Source organism: Centruroides sculpturatus, unplaced genomic scaffold (genome assembly GCF_000671375.1).
Source record: "Centruroides sculpturatus isolate CEXI.00-Female unplaced genomic scaffold, Cexi_2.0 scaffold1533, whole genome shotgun sequence".
In the NCBI taxonomy this organism is placed as follows: domain Eukaryota; kingdom Metazoa; phylum Arthropoda; class Arachnida; order Scorpiones; family Buthidae; genus Centruroides; species Centruroides sculpturatus.
Window position 1 is genome coordinate 118,067 of NW_019385755.1, and position 18,666 is coordinate 136,732.

General features: G+C 28.2%; 1 protein-coding gene across 1 annotated transcript in view; it reads left to right on the forward strand.

Annotated features, from left to right (window-relative positions):
• Positions 1 to 223: 223 nt before the first annotated feature.
• Positions 224 to 18,666, forward strand: part of LOC111641811 (vacuolar fusion protein CCZ1 homolog) — a 22,286-nt gene continuing 3,843 nt past the window's right edge. The window contains exons 1-8 of the mRNA XM_023388046.1: positions 224 to 475; positions 8,671 to 8,768; positions 9,009 to 9,102; positions 10,991 to 11,113; positions 12,866 to 12,949; positions 13,026 to 13,156; positions 13,242 to 13,286; positions 17,547 to 17,693. Coding sequence (XP_023243814.1) covers positions 401 to 475; positions 8,671 to 8,768; positions 9,009 to 9,102; positions 10,991 to 11,113; positions 12,866 to 12,949; positions 13,026 to 13,156; positions 13,242 to 13,286; positions 17,547 to 17,693 — 797 coding nt within the window. The 5' untranslated portion in view covers positions 224 to 400. The remainder of the gene's footprint in view (positions 476 to 8,670; positions 8,769 to 9,008; positions 9,103 to 10,990; positions 11,114 to 12,865; positions 12,950 to 13,025; positions 13,157 to 13,241; positions 13,287 to 17,546; positions 17,694 to 18,666) is intronic.

The following is an 18,666-nucleotide window of genomic DNA, read 5'->3' on the forward strand; positions in this document are numbered from 1 at the left end:
ATTTACTTTAATATTAATAAAATTAAATAAATTAAATATAAAAATTTGCAGACGATAAGTTACGGCCGATCACGTGATCGATGCTGCTGTTTTAATTTTTTTTTCTTTTTCTTTATCGTTCTTATATATATCGATTTTTGTATTATTTTACGGAAAAGTTTTGAAAGAAATTTATTTATTTTTAATTTATTATTGAAAATTTTAGATAATACAATCACTGAAAATTTAACAAGAATAGTTAAATTATAGAGGGCAGTGTTGACATAGTTGCATTTTGCTGGTTGGGAAGAAAGAAATCATTTAGTGAAAGTAAAATTAAAAAAAAAAGAAAATTAATGATTTTTGGAATTAATTAAAGAAATACAAATTGCATTTTAATGAAAACGAATAAATATAGATCATGTCTGCTAAATCTCCAATATCTTTACTGAATTTCTTTGTATTTAATTCAACTTATGGAAACAGAGAAGGAGAGGTGAGTTTTGGTAACTTTAATTATAAATACTCTATAAATGAAAATTTTAAGCTTAAAAATCAAAAGGAAATAAACATGGGAGCATTTTAACAATTTAAAACACAACATAACATAAATATATCAAATCAACATTAATACACGTCACAGTAAGTTAAATAGTTTATAAATGATACACAAATTATTGAATATTACAAAACTTTTTACTAAATACATGTAATATACAGATATAATGTTCTTTATAGGAAACAATTGAGTACAAATGCGGCTCCAAATGAGGAAGTAGGGTCCTTATTGGAGCTGTATGTTGTATTCTTAGCAGTAAAAATGTCAAAGGTTAACCAATGGTCTACGTGTGACCCTTTGCGAGGTATAGCCCGGGAAATCAGCCTATCTGGAATTATTTCTCAAAATAATGCTAAAAATAAACTGTTTTTCACTTTACTAGACAGCTAAAAACATAAAACGTGAGATGCCATTGACTGACTACTTCCGGAGTGTGATCAGAGTCACGTTAAGTCTATTGCATGTTTATCCAGCAGCCTGGTCGGGTGTTTTCGGGGGATATATCTCATGAAGGGTCATAAATAGATCATTGATTCTTTTGACTTTTTTACTCCTATAGACACGGTGTATGGCTCTGATAACGTCTCAACTACCTCATTCAGAGCTGCATTTATATCTATTTTTCAGCCTGAATATGCTAGTAAGTAGTATCAGCATTGATTAGTAAGGAAAATTTCTATATGTTCAGGCAAGAAGTCTGATCACATGATAAAAATGAACTGAGCCACTCTTGACCTCAATGGAATCTATGGGGCAATTGGAGCCAATGTAAAAAACAAATGAGGTGGGTCCATTTCAATGGAGGTCATCTTTTGGTGAACAGACAATACTGTCTGATAATAACTGTCCCAACTAAGTTCTTGTCGAGAAATGAAGTACGTAACAGTATTAATGATAATATTTTGTATGGGAAAGGCAAAAACGTGGTTACTAAAAGGACACCATTTAACAACTGACATTAAATCCAAAACAAGAAATAGGAAAGAAAATTCAGATGGGAGATATACAAAAAATTGGAAAATACTATAAATTCTATGATATGAATGTGTATATTTATAAAGAAAAAAATAAATAATTTATAGTATTGAACACTTTTTTCTTATTATACTTTTACTAGAAAAAAATTTTATTTTTAGTCACCATACAAACATACTGGCAGTAATGTTTTTTTAGAAAAAGAGTACTGCATATACTGTATACTAGTAATTACTTGTCCTATCAGCATTACAAATAAATAGTTTAATGAATAATTGGGAACACAAGGAAAATATTTGAGCACATTATCTAGCAAAATGGTTTCTCTTGCACTTATGGTTTTTTGAATTTTTCTTCATTTAAGTCTAAAATTCCTGAATCTTATCAAAAATTGCTTTAATAAGTACAATTAATAATAGTCTTGGATGAAATGTTTGATTACCTCCATTCTTAAAGCAGAAGTTGCTCTGGAAAATTTTAAAATATTGCCAACTATTCTCCAGTTTTAAATATTTTTGCCACTTCAAATTATTTATCATCACCAGTTTTTACTTACTAATTAATGCAGGGGCTGGTAGCCTTATCAGTTGACATCTGGAAAGCAAAAGTAACATGTTAAATTGTCACTTATAAAGAGAAGATCAGATGTTTGGTCTCTGACTCAAACAAGACCTGGTGAACATGTATTTTTAAAAACAAACTACTACTTGTCCAAATAATAGGACTCACTTCTCAAGCATTTTCTAAAAATGGGCCTCTGAAAATTTAGTGTTTAGCTTATAAGTCTTTGAAAGTTTCATGTCTCTGAGCAGAGATAGCTGAGTGGATAAAAGTTACTATGCACTGGAGCTAGATGATATAGGTTCAAATCTTCAGAATTTTAGTTCAGTGTTGTGTTTGAACAAAAGAATATCAAGGAAGTTAAGACAAAAAAATTTAGATATTTTTTAGTTTTCAATAAAACTATCTTGGCAAAGAAAGGTGTGTTGTAATAAGCAAAGTTAGACAGAATGTAAAATGAATCTGATATTGTGAAATTTTTTACCAGACTTTTGTTTGTTGCTAGAATTTCATGATTTTTAACTATATTTATTATACATCTTTTTACTTATATATTTTTCTGAATATCTGTATACATGTATTTTTACATTTATTTCTTTATTTATTGTAAGAGAATGGAAAGACAAAAGTAATAGAAACAGTACATTAAATTAATCAAAATATACTGGAGGGAAAAAATTGTAAAACTCAGTAAAATATTACAATATAAAAAATATACAAGAAAGTAAGTTGTCTTCATTGTTGTCATGTCCAATCACCAGGAACAAAGTAGTGTTCCTTTGCAGAAAGGACCTTTTTATTAGAGACTACACCACTTCAAAATTATGTAAAACAATTAAAACATTAGTTTCTTGTATATTTTTTATATTGTGAATATACTGTCAGCCTTTCTAAGTTGAAATTTATGTATATATTTTTAATTTTGGCTTATCATCAGTGAACTTTTTACTGTTTTACATAATTTTGCAAAGATATAGTCTCTAATAAAAGGTTGTCTCTGCAAGGGAAGACTGTTTTGTTCCTGGTGATGGACATATGGAAATGAAGATAACTTAGTTTCTTGTAAATTTTTTATATTTTGAATATACTTTTAACTTTTTTTAATTGAAAATTTAGTACAATATTATTATAACTTATCAAATATTCAAAATGTTTGTTACTTGATATTTTTTAAAATTTGATTGAATTGAAGAATATCATTTATAAATAAGAATTAAAATAGAAAATTTGAGTTTTAAAATATTGTAATATAATATATTTGACACACATTTAGCACCTGTACTGCCTGGTACAGGTGCTCAATATAAGTACAAGTAGCACAGATGCTAAATATCAAAACATTTAATTTTTTTTTTTATTTTTGTGAGTGCATTTATTTATTATGATGATATTAAATTTAACAATTATTTCCTACAGTAATACTTTAGAAATTCTCAATTAGAATGATTAATACATTTTTGAATTAAAAGTTTTAATCATAAAAACTGAAATTTAAACTAAAGAAATATTTATTTATATAATAATAATTTGAAAGAAAAGTAAGTAATTTAATAACATTAACATTGACTCTTAAAAAAAAAAAAGATATTTGTTTAAAAGTACAGTAATACCTCAGCTTACACTACCCCAACTTACGCGAACCCGGAGTTACGCGATTTTCAAATCTCGTCGATTTGTCTTTTGTTTGAGCGCCATGCAACCCTTGATTACTCACTCCACCCACACTATTGTTCAGCTTACATGTTCAGATGTGTCGCGCAGAATCCACACATACCTACAATTATTCTGTGTTTGTTATATCTACGGAGACTTGACAGACTCTATGTGGTATTTTCTTGTAACTGTGAACGAATCAAAAGACGAGATAAGATTAACGAGAACATTTATTAGCTTACATACATCCAACTTGGAGTTTACACAAATTGCTAAATTATACCCTGACTTATGCGAATTCGACTTACGTGGTTATCGCTCGGTCCCACCTATCGCGTAAGTTTGAGGTATTACTGTATAATAAATAATGATTAATTAAATTCTATAAAATTTATACACTAATGCTAAATAATACTACCATAATTAAATTTTTTATTTTATATAAAATATATATGAAATATCTAAACAGTAAGACTTCTTTATTATTAAAGTTTATTTTGTTTCTGTTGTTTGTATTGTAATTTACATCTCATTTATATTGCTGTTATTTCAAATTAAAATTTTGCACTGTTAGAAAGGATTAAGAGAGCCACATAAACATATTTTCTTATTCATTTTTGTCTGTCCAGCATTTCTGTAGTAATGATGGAGATATGGTAGTTATTCTCACTTTATTCAGCTTCTATATAAAATTAAAACAAAATTTTTATTTTATAATTTTTTTAGTCTCTTCAATTGCCCAGATTATTTATAAATTGACGAGAAAAGTTTGTTTTTAAATTTTCTAAGCATTAAAAAAAATTGATTTTAAAACATTAACACTTTTTGCCTTTTAATTCAACTAATGTTAAAATATTTGTGTTACCACACACAATCATTCAATTGGGATTATCACACTGACACAATTTTCTATGAGAAGTTTATTAAATCAATAATATACATTATCATCATTTTCACAAGTTTTATGAGCATTTCAACTTTTCATTGACTTGAGTTGCGAGTTATTACTTTCTTTAGTTGTTTAATAACATCAAGATTAAAGAAATTCTGATTTAACAAATGTGAATTTTAATATTTTTACCTGTTACTCTTAAGTATTTTTGCATGTTATTAGCTATGTATTAAAAATCTAAGAATTTTTAAAAATATAGTGTCTTGATAGAATAAATATTGATTTGATTAGATAATTTTGATATCGATCGATCACCATTGAGAAGCTATTAATTTATTTCTCAATGATTCCAGAAATTCTTTTTCTAAATGAATTGTGGTTAAATTTTCTAATGAGGAACAAAATTACGTCATTAGATATGGTAATTTTGCTTCTGAAATTATTATTTTTTCTATTTTAAACTATCTCTTTTCATTTCATCTTTAAACACATTTGTTATAAACTTTACTGACAAATATATAAAATTTTTCTAGTCTAAATGCTACTATAGCACAAAACAAAGTTTTACCATTTGCTTATCTAATGTAGAGTACATAAAAACCTTATGAAAGATAAATATTAAGATTTGTATCATATTATCATACTTTGGAATTTTATTTGAACTTTCTGTAGAATATGTAAAAAATTTAGAGTATTTTGGGAGCATGAAAGAAATTTCGTACAATAAATATATTCTAAAATTTTATACATCTTTGCATGCATGACTGATTATCATGCATGCGTAGAGAACTGATCAATAATGATTTGGTACGCATCAGAAAAAAAATGTACAGTATGGTCATTTTACACATAGATTATGTGGCAGAAGACACAAATAAAAATGAAATTCTTCATAAGTATGTGCTCCACCTCAAATAATCCCAGTTGTTTGCCTAGGCCAAGGATGGCAAACTTATGGCAAGCATGACCAAAGGGCATGTTGAGAGAAATTGTTTGGACACAATATATCATATGATTTCATTTATTTTTTACTAATAAATTTCAATTTATCTTAATTTCAGTTTTTTATTAAGGTTTTAAAATTCAGTTCAGTAAGTCATCATCCTTTTCTTGATCAGCTTCTTTACATTTATCTTAATTAGAGCATATTCATTTTATTTCTTTAAACATCGTTACTTGAAGTTTAAACTTCAAGTAACGATGTTTTACCTGAAGTTTATACGCACACGTAAATATTTTTAAAGATAATTATGCAGACTCAAAAAGGTTCTCCATCCCTGGCCTAAGTACTTAATATAACCATTTACAATTTAAATGTATTTAAAATGTTTACTTATGTTTTATTATAAATATTGAATTGTATAAAAATAACTCAGAGTTATCTCTGTGCATCCAAAGTTTATCATTTTCCATCCGCAGAAATACTAATCTGCATAGATCAATCCTGTGTAAAAGAAGACCTTACTGCAATTTAGTGTGCTGTTGTCATTGATTAGTTCTCTGTGCAGTTAGTTGAAAAAAAGTGAAAATGAATGAAGAAAATATTTCTTAATGCATGCATTGAATTATAAGTTATTTAACATTTAATTATTTGGAACATTTAGAGTAAAATTGTTATCATTTAAACACTCAAGTCCTTAAAAATTATGACAGGTAAATCTTGTTTAACATGACTAACAGCATGTAATGCACATTAAGTAAAATTGCACTAATTGAATATAGTAAACAATAGCAATAATTTTAATTATTTGTATTGTTTAATATATTTCATATTACAGAGTATTTCTATTGTTTATTATTGCAGTATTATAGTCAAGTAGTGCAATTTTGGTTCATGTGCATTAATTGTTGGATTAATTAATCATGTTAAGCAAATGTTTTCCAGTAGTAATTTTTAAGGGCTTGAATTAAGGGCTCATATTTATATATATAAGTCATATTACAAGATAAAATCATTAAGCTTAATAAAAAAGAATACAGTTGCATCCACTTAACAGAGCATTGGATAAGGGAGCAGTTTGCTTAAAAACAGCACTCTTCCATTTTCTCAATTTTCTTTCCTCTGTTTTACATTAGTAGGACTCCTGTTAACAGAGCACTCCATTTAAATGTGTGTAAAGAGTGAATGATCAGTCCATATCAATGGAATATTTTGGGGTAGAAAGTTTAAGTGAAATTTTCTTGTATTAAACAATGTAGTAAACAAACAGAATGATTATTAATGCAACAGAATGAATGCAAATTATTTTATTTATTATAGGTTTATGAAATACTGGATCATATTTTAATGTTTTAAATTATATGTTTATAAAATAAAAATAACAAGCAATTTATTGTCATAATTGTCAAGCAGTAGTGTCATGATGAAAATTTTAATCATATTTTTAATTAATTTAATTTAAAATATGTGTTCTCCATCTCAGATTAGTACTGTAGTGTCTTGCCCCTGTATATCATACTTTTCCTTTAGCAATGGAGTCATGCTAGTCATCTATCTAACACCTTTTGGGAAAATTTTTGAATTAAAATATTGTAACTTTCAGTTTATATTGGAAGTTCATATATAGCTAATAGGAGCCTCCTGTCAATAAACCTTCCATGTCTAGTCTTGAATTTCATTTATCTAAAGACTGTTATACACGGTAAGGAAATCCTTTGAGGATTAACCGTGATTTTTTTTTCTATCTATCCATTTTTAACTAAAAATATTTCTTTATATGTTGGGAGATATTTTAATAAGTTTTGTAAATTACTATGTTCGATCCAGCCAGTTGTATCCGAGTTTTTTTCGTCTGTTAAGCACATCCTTTGGGGATTTCCTTACCGTGTATACCAGCCTTAACACTGTTCTCAAGATTAAGGACAACAGTGGGAATTTATAGGTTTACAATTTTTTCAAATTACAGCCCAATAACTGAATTGCAGTAAAGTAACATCTTGTTCTGGAGGGCCTGGATTTGATCTGTGTTTGTAGTTTCAGAAACTTCTACAGATAGTTTGACCTTGTTATGTATAGGACACCATCTCTCACTACTTGCTATCCTCATTATAAGATTGACTAAATTCATGCTTGATGTGAAAGATCTCCTGTTATTTCCTTTGTTGTTGGGATACCAGCTATATTCCAATTAGAAAAATCTTGGGAATTCCATAATCCTGCAGATATATAGGAACACTACTGGTAATTCAATGATCCAAAACTACGGTTTAATTATGTTTATTTTTGTTGATTACATACTGATACATAACTAGATGTATTTTGGGCTGACTTACATTTTATAGTCCCTCATAAGTAATTAAAATTAAGAGCTAGGTATAAGTACAAAATTAATTAAGCATAAAAATGATGATAAAAAAGTGAACTTTATGTTGTATTAGAGCAGTGTTCTGCAACCTTTTTCTACTTGTGGCACACCCATGACTCAACATGGGACACCAAAACGTTATTTTTCTCAAAAACATATGATATGATACTATTAATAGAATTATATAATGCCATTAACCTATTATTATTATTAGGTGTAAACAGACATCAACACCTGTGAGCAAATTTATTTTACATATAATTTCTTAGAATACATAAAAATGCATGGCTTGTAATAAAGAATAAACAAACATTATCTTATTTCATCATTGCTATGGCAGAGAATGAAATACAAACATAAGAAATACAACAACTGTGATGAAAATATATAAATAAAACTTGAAATTAACAGAATATGTAAAAGTTCACATTACACCTTTCACCATGTGATGGCACACTAGTTGCGGAACACTGTGTTAGAGTGTAATCTAGTTATGTATGTAAGCAACCAAAATAAACATAATTAAACCATAGTTTTGGATTGTTGAATTACTTGTAGCATTCTTATACATCTGCAGATGCAATATTATGGAATTCCCAAGAATTTTCTAATCTGTTATGTGTACAGGATAGAAAGAATTTTAAAAATTAATTTAATTATAAAATTTTGTAATGATAATTTTTAAAATTGCTTTTTCAATTACATATTTATAAAATTTTAATCAAATACACTTTTTTTTATTTTAGGAATCGAGAAAGATTATTTTCTACTATCCAGATAAAACAGATTTAGACACGAGGATAAAAAATATTGGTCTTTGTGAAGCAATCATTAAATTTTCTGAGTAATTTTCATTTAATTATTAATTCTTTCTGTAAATACTGAAGATTTCTAATGATAAATATTATTATAATAATTATTCTTTGATATTCACTAAAATTATTTTCAAAATTTTCTATAAGTTTTATTAATAAAATATGAAATGTAAATATTAGAAACACTGTTTACAATTCTGATTTTTGATAAATATATCATTTTTAATACTTAATTTGTCTGATAATGTATTTAATTTATGATTTTGTAGTACTTTTGCCACTCAAAGCTCATGTGAAGTTCTTCACACTAAAAAGACTAGACAGCTCTTTCTACAAGCAGAGAAAAATTTCTGGATGGTTATGGTATGAAAAAATATAAATTTGATTATTTTAAAAATAATATAATTAATATAAATTAAAGAAGTTGTAAATAGTTTAAAAAGTTAATTGATAAGTCTGTTTTCCTATAGTACAGTCTCAGTAATCTGATATACAGTGGGTGATCAGTTAAACAGTTCGGTTAATGAACATTTTCATGAAAGATTTTTATGTTCGGACAACAAACACCTCACAGAACAACCACAAGAAGAAGTGACATAAAATAATGAATACTGATTGGTTTTCCCTTGTCTTCAGACAACAATTTGAGACTTTTCAGAGTGCGGGAGACATCGACATCGATGCTCAACCCAGTATATACTGATCGGATATTATTCCTCCAAACTTTGAAACACTCCCTTGTAATTTCAGCCTTTTATTTTTCTGACAGAAACAGTTCTTTTATAGTATTCGCGAGACTGTCAGGTGGACACTCGTTAAGTTTTGCGTCAGTTTTTATTTTCAAAAGGTGAAAGTATAATATCACAGGTAGAGAGTGGACAGAAGATGTCTGATGTTGCTGGGCAGTATGGCTTGAACAAATCTACAGTAGGCCACAGTTCAATCTTATCTAAGAAAGATACTGTATAATCAAGAAGTCTCAAGCAGCTAAAGGAGTAACAAAAATCACATCTGAGGAATAAAGAACATTGAAGAGCTCATAATTGAACCTGAAACTGATCTGATAACAGAAGAATGCCAAGAACTCTTGAATGAATAACACCAAGAAACTTGGCGCAATGTTTTTTTCTGAAAAAGAGGATTAATTCTGATATCTGCTATTAAACATCTTTTGAAGAAGTGGAGGATGTCAGAACAACAGTCTTAGAATGGCATTCAAACCAGGTTGAGGTTAATAGGCTTAGGGATCTCTACAATTACAATGCTATTAATTACTTCTGAAAAATCCTAAAGAAGAGACAAAAGCAATTGACATTAGACAGATTCTTTAACCCCACAAACGAAAAAAACATGACTAATAAAAATGCAAGACTGTGTATATATGTAGTTTTATTATTACACATAAATAAATGTAGTAAGAAAGTATATATTTTTTATTTTTTGGAGTCTCCAGAACAAATTAATCAAATTTCCATAAAAATCTATGGTAAATCAATAATCGATTAATGAACAATTCAGATAGCAAACAAAGTGTTGGAACAGATTATGTTCATTAACCAATCACCCACTGTATATGGGATCAGAACAAGGAGTCAGTTTATTGCCAGTTTAATTGGAAGTGAGATTAATTCAATGTTTAGTTATTTGGAAAGACACATCAATCCTTTAAAAATAATTTTCAATTGTCTTCTGTTTTTTTTTTTTTTTTTTTTTTTGTTGCCCAAGCATGCTGTCATCTCTGGTAATCACTGTTGCCAACTTAATGGATTTTCAGTTAATTTACTGGGATATTGAAGCAACCTTCAGAAATTTACTTGGAGGTACAGTATTTTGGTGGAAAATATCAGGAAGCTGATTGTTATTTTATACAGTATTGTGTTATAAGATACTGTACCTTTTTTGAGCAGACTAAGATTAAGTGATGAGCCTGACAATCTTTAATATCTTGTTTTCTTTTTGTTTGGCTTGATTTTATGCAATGTTTAGTGGGAAGGTGTACAAATTTAATAGTTTGAACTGGTGGGAAGCTTGTCTATGATATAGCAAGTGCCAGTAAAGTGGATGTGTCAAACTAACAAATGGTGGGTTACAGAGATTATACTGTACTTGAGTTTCAGCAAACATTTTATCATTTTGTTTAATACTTTTCTATAATTCTTTTTAATACAAAAAAGGCAATATCAAATAAATTTTATATAATTTTAATCATTATCATTCTTGATTATTATTAATTTTTTTATCAATTTTTTAGTCTTTAAGCATTCCTTTCCAACAAAAACTTAGAGATGGTCAGCTATATCCAGATTACTATGCTGAGGAAGTGCAAGATCATGTTTTTCAAGCATTGTTAAAAGCACTGTATAAAATGTTCAGGGTAAGAATAATTAAGTCTAACAAGATTTTATTTTATTTCATTTATTTTAAATTTTAATTTATATTCTATGGAATCTTTCAAAATTTTAGAATAATGATATGTTTTTTCACAATTTAATGAGATTTTCAGCAATTAATATTTATTAAAAATCCATTTTTGCAAGCATGTCCCTACATAGTATTTATAACATTAAATAGAAACTACTACTTGCTAAAAATGGAGAGAGTAGGCATTTATTTATATTGAATATAATTTTGCTAAATATATCTTGATTTTTTTTAAATGTATACATCACTTCATAAAGAAGCATATCAATAAAGCTCCTGTCTAATTTATTTGTGTTTATTGTAAATCAAACTATTATGTTTTTATATAAATTTTGCTTTGTTTTTACTGTCACGACTAGGTGCATTTCTGACATCAGTCTTTATTTGGGAATATCTTGTTGGTCGAGACATGTTTTGGGCATAAGTCCCTCTTCTGTCAGCTCAAAATCGAGAGCAGCGATTGTAGATTTTAGTGCATCTGCTAATAATCGCTGCTCTCGAGCTTGAGCCAGCAGAAGAGGGCTTATGCCCAAAATGCGTCTCAGCCAACAAGATATTCCCGAATAAAGATTGATGTCAGAAATGCCCAGTGTCTGTCTATGCACTTAGTTGTGACAGTAAAAACAAACAGATAAAAGAAGACATGGTTTCAGAATACGGCATAAATTTTTTTTTTTAATTTCCAACTTAAGTACATTTCTTGATAAAATAATGATTGACATTATTTTTAGGCTATTTTAATAATAATTTATCAAAACTTTCACAGCAGTATTATAAAATAAAGCAATTCTTGATAAATTATTGACTAATTATAATTATTTTTGAACTGCATTATTATGTTTTTTTCAAAATTTTCTATAAGTTTTATTAATAAAATATGAAATGTAAATATTAGAAACACTGTTTACAATTCTGATTTTTGATAAATATATCATTTTTAATACTTAATTTGTCTGATAATGTATTTAATTTATGATTTTGTAGTACTTTTGCCACTCAAAGCTCATGTGAAGTTCTTCACACTAAAAAGACTAGACAGCTCTTTCTACAAGCAGAGAAAAATTTCTGGATGGTTATGGTATGAAAAAATATAAATTTGATTATTTTAAAAATAATATAATTAATATAAATTAAAGAAGTTGTAAATAGTTTAAAAAGTTAATTGATAAGTCTGTTTTCCTATAGTACAGTCTCAGTAATCTGATATACAGTGGGTGATCAGTTAAACAGTTCGGTTAATGAACATTTTCGTGAAAGATTTTTATGTTCGGACAACAAACACCTCACAGAACAACCACAAGAAGAAGTGACATAAAATAATGAATACTGATTGGTTTTCCCTTGTCTTCAGACAACAATTTGAGACTTTTCAGAGTGCGGGAGACATCGACATCGATGCTCAANCTACATAATCTCTTCTCAACAATTACTGTCTCCTTCAACTTTTTCGCTCTTCTTGATATCAACTCTTCACTACTGAAGGAGAGTAGTGGTTGCTATACAGAACTCTTCGATCCTTCAAAGTATTTTAAGACGTTAATGTTTTATAATTAAATTTTCTTTGAACATTGAATATTTTTTCTTCTCTAATAAAATGTTAATGCTATTTTGTTTCATTTTATTCAGCAACAAAAAATAAGTCACAAAATATTTTATTTGGCAAACTTAAAATGTATTTCTTATATATATATAATTTTTTCTTCAGTTAATTATGGGAACTTTCAAACATAATTTAGAACATGGAGGAATAGAGTACTTAAAACAGAAATTAGAAATATTTTACTTAAGGGTAAGAGTAAATTTTAAATTCATAAACTTATAATTATTTGAATGAATTAAAAATTAATTATTTTACTCTTTTACAGTATTTACCTAAAATTAAATTCCATCAGGTAGATTTATTAGATGTATTCCAAGGAATTCAATTTCTACCTCTTGAAAAATATCCATTTCTGAAAATTCAATGCTTTATTAGCCTTACTGAAGCAACCTTCAGGTACTTAAAACTATATTTTATTTTAAAACAATTTTTGTATTCTTTTTTTAATAGAAAAATTTAAAATACTATATTTCTTTTCTAGTCAGATAAAGTACACAGCCTTCCTTTATAATGATCAATTAGTTTGGTGAGTATCACACTTATTTATCAATTCATTAGCTCCAAACTTTTTAATAAAAATTCAAAAATTTGTATTATGATAGCAGGTCAAAATCCGGTACCTGCTATCATAACAATGCCAATAAAAAATACTGTTTTCTCTAGCAAGAGCTGAAACTTTGGTTTTATTTTATCACAATTCTTAATGATAACTTAATTTTCCCCAATCATTCTATTTGCATTAGTAAAAAGCACAAAAATTGAAAGTAAAATATTTAGTTTCTATTTTCAAAAATTAATGGTAAAACCAATTTTTCTAATGTCTTTTTTTCAGAGCAAAAACTCATTTTTCATTGTATATATGGCAAGAACTAAGTTTTTAAGCTTCCTTATACAATATTTAAGTTTAAATAAACTGTGTAGCAGTTTATGAAGAGAGAATTTTTAATACAACAGTGAATTAATAAGTATATTGGTTTCACTTAATGAAACATCAAACACCTTCTATCATTGAGAAATGTTTATGTAACGAAACACTAACGTTTTCATCTTCATAGAGTAGACCATCTTCAGGTGTAATTGAATTCAAACGTATTTTAAAATTGTATCGATGGAACGTTCGAACATTATACATTCAAATTTAAAATGAAAATAATAGATAAATTAACAAATAAATAACAAAATAAAATATACTAAATATACAGAATCAACAACAATATAAATAATATAATAAAATAAATAAAATAAAAATAAATACATAAAAATGCATCAAACTATAAGAGCAGGTATGGACTAAGAATTTTTATATTTTAATTTTTTTTTTTTTATATATATAATTTTCAGATTTTAATTTAATGCTAACTTTAACAAAAATGAGTTTAGCATCATAACAGAATGCTTCCCAAACCAAGACAAAGCCTCCACCCATTTGTATACTAAAAAATTCTCCAGATGCCTTGCATAAATCATGCCAATATACATTATTCCATTTGAGCTGTCGAGATTGAACTTCTTTTTATCTGAAAACATCACATTGTTCCACTCTTTTGGTCCAGGATGTATACATTTTGATCCATTCTAATCGAGCTTGTTTATGTACCAAAATCAATTTGGGCTTACCCTTTAGTTTTATGTAACTTGCATTCTTGTTTTTTTTTAATGTTTTCCAAATAGTCAACAAGTGAAACTTTTGTTCAAATTTTATGTTCTGTTGACTTGCCAGACCAAAAACATGCCTGTAATTTTGCAAGGATTGATTTTTTTTCGACCAGATCTCTTGTTCTGTTTAATTTTAATTTTTTCCAAAATATGCTGAATTCTGTTTTGAACCTATTAAGGAGACTGGCTATGGCCCTTTCTGTGTAACCAGCACCAGCATAATAATAAATTTTTCTAGATTTCTTCTCCCAATTCACTTCCTTCTGGCATGATGTTTAATCATAACTACTCAAAAATACACTTGAGAAAATCATTATAATTAGTCATGTGACATCAAAGAAAACCAACAATCATGCGAGTGATAGAAATTTTTTCTAAAGGAAAGGAATAAGCCATTTTCTCACAGTGGTCTTATAACTTATTAACAGTGAAAATTTAACTTTTGTAAAACTAATAACTAAAATCTGTTAAGATTGTTGAACTAATTGTTCAAAACATGATTGTTTATTGTATTTACTTCATTGAGAATAATAATTGAACATTAAACAATGTTAGTTTTGAGAAAACTAAAAAAATGTAGTGGTCTTATAATATCTTAACAGACTGTATGATGTATATATAGCTCCCACCAAGTGTGGAAAAGAATTGAAGTTGTTATATCATACTACAAGCAATTCCTTATATTTGCTACAAGACCAGTTTACTTAAGTAGAAAAGTTATTTAAGATGGAATAATATGACTGAATTTAAATAAAAACAATAAATTTTCCACAAAAAACTTTCAATCTATAAAAATAAAGAATTATCAAAGCTTCAAACAAATCCTGTTTTTAGAAAAATATGCTATCTGTCTATGAGAACTAAGACATTAATATATATTTATAACAGCAAACTGATGCCATTTTGACATTATTGAAAATAGTTTCTCCCTATTCACTCTCTCATTAGATACTAACAAGTTTAAAATTGAGTAAAATTAAAGCACTAAAATATTAAAATATTTTAAAGATTATTCAGAAATAAATTATTTTTGTATTGCATCTACACTTTGACAAATTGTTACTAAACATTAAGTTTTACTGACCATTGTAATATATTTTTTTATATGGTTCTTCATTCTAAACTTACCGTATTTTTCTATAGTCAACGGTTGACTCAGCAATGAATTTTCCATTGAGTCCCTCCATTGAACAATCTGATGTCACGTTTTTCAGAAAAAAGAAACGCTTTCATTGAGAGGTCGCTTTTCAAGATGGCTGACTTAAGTAACAAGAAGGTGGCAATTGTGACTGTTTTGCTAAATAATTAAAGTAACTCGCTTAACCATTACAAAAAACTTTTGCGATATAAGCGTTAAATTAAACACGTATGTCACTAAATTGACGAGCGCTTTCGACGATATACACTTTCGTCTTCTTCAGGTCATTAGAAGATACTGTATAAGAACCTTTTTTTGAATACAATTTTTAAAAAACATTCCAATCTTAACTAACATTTTGGAATACCAGCAACGGTAGAATACAAAATGATATTTAAATAAAAAGTACGCGCTTATACTGCGCATGCGCTAGACGCCTCTATATTGTGGATTTAATTGCGATGTTTTATATAACTCTACAAGCTGATCCACAAAGGGGGCAAATCCAGTGTGGGGGTGTTGCAGGGCCTTAATGCGTTGGTGATGAGGGCTTCCCAGATGTATACGAGATTTTTGTTGTCACAATGTTTTAGTATGACCACATCATTCCACAGAGGAGTATGCTTGTGTTGTAGTACCATTCTGGCGAGTTCTGTGTCATTTTTGCCGTCCCTGATGGAATGTTGATGCTCTAAAATACGGTTAGCTAACATTCTGGTTNAATGTTAGCTAACCGTATTTTAGAGCATCAACATTCCATCAGGGACGGCAAAAATGACACAGAACTCGCCAGAATGGTACTACAACACAAGCATACTCCTCTGTGGAATGATGTGGTCATACTAAAACATTGTGACAACAAAAATCTCGTATACATCTGGGAAGCCCTCATCACCAACGCATTAAGGCCCTGCAACACCCCCACACTGGATTTGCCCCCTTTGTGGATCAGCTTGTAGAGTTATATAAAACATCGCAATTAAATCCACAATATAGAGGCGTCTAGCGCATGCGCAGTATAAGCGCGTACTTTTTATTTAAATATCATTTTGTATTCTACCGTTGCTGGTATTCCAAAATGTTAGTTAAGATTGGAATGTTTTTTAAAAATTTTGTATTCAAAAAAAGGTTCTTATACAGTATCTTCTAATGACCTGAAGAAGACGAAAGTGTATATCGTCGAAAGCGCTCGTCAATTTAGTGACATACGTGTTTAATTTAACGCTTATATTGCAAAAGTTTTTTGTAATAAATGATTAGCGTGCTGTCCATCACTATATTATAGACGCTTAACCATTATTCGAATAAATCCTTTTATTCAAATGAACCCATATCTGTATAATTTTCTTGTATACTGGGTCTTTCTTTAATAATTTTAATTAATTTCTTGAATATTTATATCATTAGGAAGACTTAGAGGGCCAAATATTGGTCATAATCAATTTTGGACAAATGAAAAAAATCTTAATATTTCAATATTGACCAAATTATCCAACATAATCATGCAATTACATGTTTTATCATATATAGATTGTTCATTAATCTGTCCGCTATTACAGCATCCACAGCAGCAAATGGATAGTTTCTACAAGCGAAATTTACTTTTTCATGGAAGCCGCCATGTTAGTTTATTGAATACTCAATGGTCTTTCAGGTCGTTGAGACAGCACTGACGTCACTAGTCTCAACAGAGAACTCAATGGTCCATTTAGAAACATTGTTCTCTCACCATTGAGTCAACTGTTGAGTATAGAAATGTACGGATAGTTTAAAATGTAGATTTCTTCTTTAGTTAATTTTCTTGAAGTAGTTACATCTATATAATCACATAGATGTGTGTACAGTGTTGGTCAATGAATTAAGGATTTTTTTTCAGCTGATAGTTTTTATAAATTAATGAAAGTATCATTTTAGTTATTGTTTAACTATATTATTTTTACCAATATTTTTTATTATTTTAAATTTATTTTTTATTATTCTTGCTGCTAATAGGAGTGGACTTAATCAAGAAGATATGCAAGTCTTATACAGGTTTTTGATATGCCATCTCATTCCATCATTTTTAGAATCTGAGCTTCAGCTTGGAGCTTTTTCACCTTCAAGGCCAACTTCATTTAGTTCTGGTCAACATTTTGGAAGGTATTTAAAAAAAGAGAGAAACTTTAATTAAATAATCTTAAAATTGATTTAGATAGTTATCAATATTTTTAATAATTATTCACATTAGGTAGTAATTAAATTTTGTATACATAAAATTTAATTTTAATTAAGTTTTATATTAATTATATATTAAAAATTATATATATTAAAGTAGTAATTAAATTATATATACATAAAATTTAATTACTACTTTATTACACATTAGGTAGTAATTAAATTTTATGTACATAAAATTTAATTACTACCTAATGTGTAGTACAGTATGATGTAAATTTAGGAATAATTTTTTCTAAACTTTTGATTCTTATTAAACACTGCTTTTATAATAGATTTATTAGCAATAAGTTGACAGTTAGGGATAGAAACAGTCCCTATGTGGACTTGTATTTTTTAAAATTACAGTAGAACCTCTATTATCCGGACTAATTGGGGATGAAGGTAGTCCGGATAAGGAAAAATCCGGATAATCGAAAAAATACTTTAATTTGTCTTTTAATGATAATACAATACGTTTTCTTTTCGATGACATATCGGTAATATTAAAAGTAAATACTGTATTTAAATCGTGATCAGATTTTCAAGAAACAAACGTTCGTATTGAATTTGTACTACTACTGACCAACGCTAACAGACTACCTATTGTTTAAAAGGCCCTCTGGCGGCTCAAGAATAAGGATTTTATAAAATAAAAAGCAGTTGAAACTGCATTTTTATGAATAAAAATTTGACAAACTATCATTTTATGACGAGTAAAATATTTTCGTCGCGTTCGCGGCTTTTAAGTAATGCATAAACCTTCGAAACGCGAGGCCCTTCGGACCGCGAGGCATAGGCGGTGGCCCACGTCGTCCATGCCTTACGCCGCCCTTGGTCATAGAAATGATTTAATTTGAATATAAATTATTTATAAATACGTTTGTCAAGTTATATTTTTATTACGACGTAAAATATA